This window comes from Pteropus alecto, unplaced genomic scaffold, assembly GCF_000325575.1.
Source record: "Pteropus alecto unplaced genomic scaffold, ASM32557v1 scaffold88, whole genome shotgun sequence".
NCBI classification, from domain to species: Eukaryota; Metazoa; Chordata; class Mammalia; order Chiroptera; family Pteropodidae; genus Pteropus; species Pteropus alecto.
The window spans coordinates 9,181,052-9,183,523 of NW_006494611.1; the positions used below are offsets into that span (position 1 = coordinate 9,181,052).

Below are 2,472 nucleotides of genomic sequence, written 5' to 3' on the forward strand. Positions count from 1 at the left end.
CCAGGGAGTCTATACCAACAGCAGGGAATAAGAAGCACAGGGGTAGCTCTGTAAAAGGAAGATGCAGTTGTGGTAGAGATCTGGCAGCAGACAATGGGCTGGGGGTAAGAAAAAAAAAAAAAGCCATGGCTTTACCCGCGGGCCCTGAATATTTGAGAAGGGGTCTTCTTGTTTCTACGGCTCCATAGGCTAGGTCCTGCGTTAGGGCAGCTAAGAAAGGAAGAGGGAAATGTCTATTCTCATCCTCGTTCAGGGAAGACCAATAGCTCAAAACTCTCAGTTCTCAGACCTAATTATGGGTGGTGAGAACCAGACAGACGGCTCCAGTGGAGCGCAGGGGAACTGGGTGACAAACTCCAAAGACTGCAGCGTCTCTCTCGGAATCCCTTGGCTTGGGAGTGCAGGATCCCCATTCCCCTGGTTCCTCTATTACCAGAGTCTCTAAAAGAAGCCAACGACAAATGGGGAAAGGAGTGGGGGAAAGGAGACCCTTAGGGTTTTCTCGCGGGTTTGTGCGCCGCGCCCCCACGCGGCCGCTCGGCGCGACTACAGAAGTACTTGGTGACTCGCCGGCGGCACTGCTCGCAGCGGACAGCGCAGCACCAGTGGAACTTGCAGTTGCAGCTGGACACGGTCTCCGCGCGGCGCTCCTCTACTGCCAGCCCACAGTCCCCGCAGAGCCGGCGGCAGCTGCGGCGCTCCCAGCGGCCCAGGGCCCGCCCGCGTCGCAAGCACTCTCGGCCTTCGGTGCCCAGCAGTCCTAGTGTTTTGTTCTCCAGGCAGTAGTCTGGGGAGTCCTCCAAGTGCACCAGCTCCCGAGTGGAGATGGAACGGAAAGTGTCGGCGATGGCACCACGGCCCGCCGCGCTGTTGCCAGCACCTTGCAGCAGGTCCACCTTGAGAGCTGCGTGATACTTTTCCTTCAGGTGCGCACCCACCTCACGGAACTCGGGGAGCTGCAGCCAGCAAGTCTGCGTGGTGCAGCTGCCAGACACGCCGTGGCACTTACACGTGCGTTTCATGGTGCCCTTCACCGCCTGAGGGGAGAGCCAGGAATGAGCGGGCCAGGGATTAAGCACGTGGGGAGTCTCTGCCTCTGGGGAGTTGCCAGGTATCTAGCCTGTCTGCGAGGCCAGCCGCCTTAGTACCTCATTTTACCAAACTTAAATGAAATGAAGAGCTGTCCGCACCTAGGGCTGGTAATGGATGGAGCCATCTGCCTAACCCCAGGGGCTGCAGGACTCACCTTGCGGCCGGCCTCGTTGTTGTGCAGGTTCATGGCAGCCCGGGCATCCTGTCCTGTCTCCAAGGCGTCGACGAACTGCTTGGATATTGCCTCTCCGAAGCCCACGTTGTCACTGCAGCCTCCCCACAGCCAGCCTTGACCTCCTTGAAAAAAGCAGGGGAGGAAAGGTCGTTGAGCAAACTACGTGGACCCTCCTGGGCTGCTGTTTCTAATTGGGTTTAGGGGATCTGGGTTGGGGAAGGATTAAGTTTGGGCGAGTGCCTTCTCTCCAGATTAGTTTCAGCCTAGATTTGTTTTTGCCATTTTGCGCGCCCACGTCCATCTTCAGCCAATCCGCTGCTCAGGGCTCCATGACGTAAGTAGTTGCCTAGTGGATTCTCTACAAGGTGCCGGTGCACCGTTTTGCTTGCAGAGTTTCTGGCCTTCGGGCAGAGTGTGCACGTGCCCTGCCAGAGATTGACTCACGGAAGGGACAGAATGGCGTGAAAAGGGTGAGAGAGGAAAGCGGGAGCATTGAGAGGGTCAGAGAGGAGTACTTTAAATAATATTTAACCACTAAATTGGAAGTTGAGCCAGAGGGCAGAGAGTATTGGAGAGGACAATGGAGATAAAGAGCGGAAAGGAGACAGAGATAGACAACGTGGAAGGACTTCCCCCTCCCCAATCTGAGGGCTTGACCTCAGGGAGCGTTGTTCTTTAATCATTATTGTGTTTAAATTAAGGAAACCACTCCGTGGGAGGAGGGCCATGCTCCATTTAGCCTGGTTTGTCTCTGTCGAGTTTGGGCTTAAACTGGTTTGCCCCGTTCTTCTTCAGATTTGGAAGAATACAACTCTTCTTTATCCCACCCAGCTACCCACCAAGCTTTTCATTCTCGAAGGGTGGGCCTGCCCTACCCACCCCCAATATCACTACTTACCCAGTTGTCCATTGCGGGAGTCATCACAGCCACAGTTGTCAAAATCCCCAAGGCTGCAGTTTCTAGTCAGAGTGTACATGACCCCAGCAGAACTGATGGCATGTACAAATGCTGTCTCCCGATTAGCTGGCAGGAAACAAAAATTGGATGAGTTAGAGGGAGGGATTGCAACCCAAAGAAATATCAGGCATGCTATCTTCCTTTAATGCAATCATTATATTTTCCTTTCCCAGCTCTATCCTATTTCCCCACCTTTATCATTTACTTTACTCTCTTCTGGGGTCTACGCCAGCTCAGGTCTCAGCCC

At 54.4% G+C, this 2,472-nt stretch overlaps 1 protein-coding gene across 1 annotated transcript in view; it reads right to left on the reverse strand.

Annotated features, from left to right (window-relative positions):
- Window positions 1–491: 491 nt before the first annotated feature.
- WNT8B (Wnt family member 8B) overlaps window positions 492–2,472 on the reverse strand; it is a 4,972-nt gene continuing 2,991 nt past the window's right edge. Inside the window, exons 4-6 of the mRNA XM_006925881.2 lie at window positions 2,166–2,291; window positions 1,247–1,389; window positions 492–1,037 (exon numbers count right to left, since the gene is read on the reverse strand). Coding sequence (XP_006925943.2) covers window positions 492–1,037; window positions 1,247–1,389; window positions 2,166–2,291 — 815 coding nt within the window. The remainder of the gene's footprint in view (window positions 1,038–1,246; window positions 1,390–2,165; window positions 2,292–2,472) is intronic.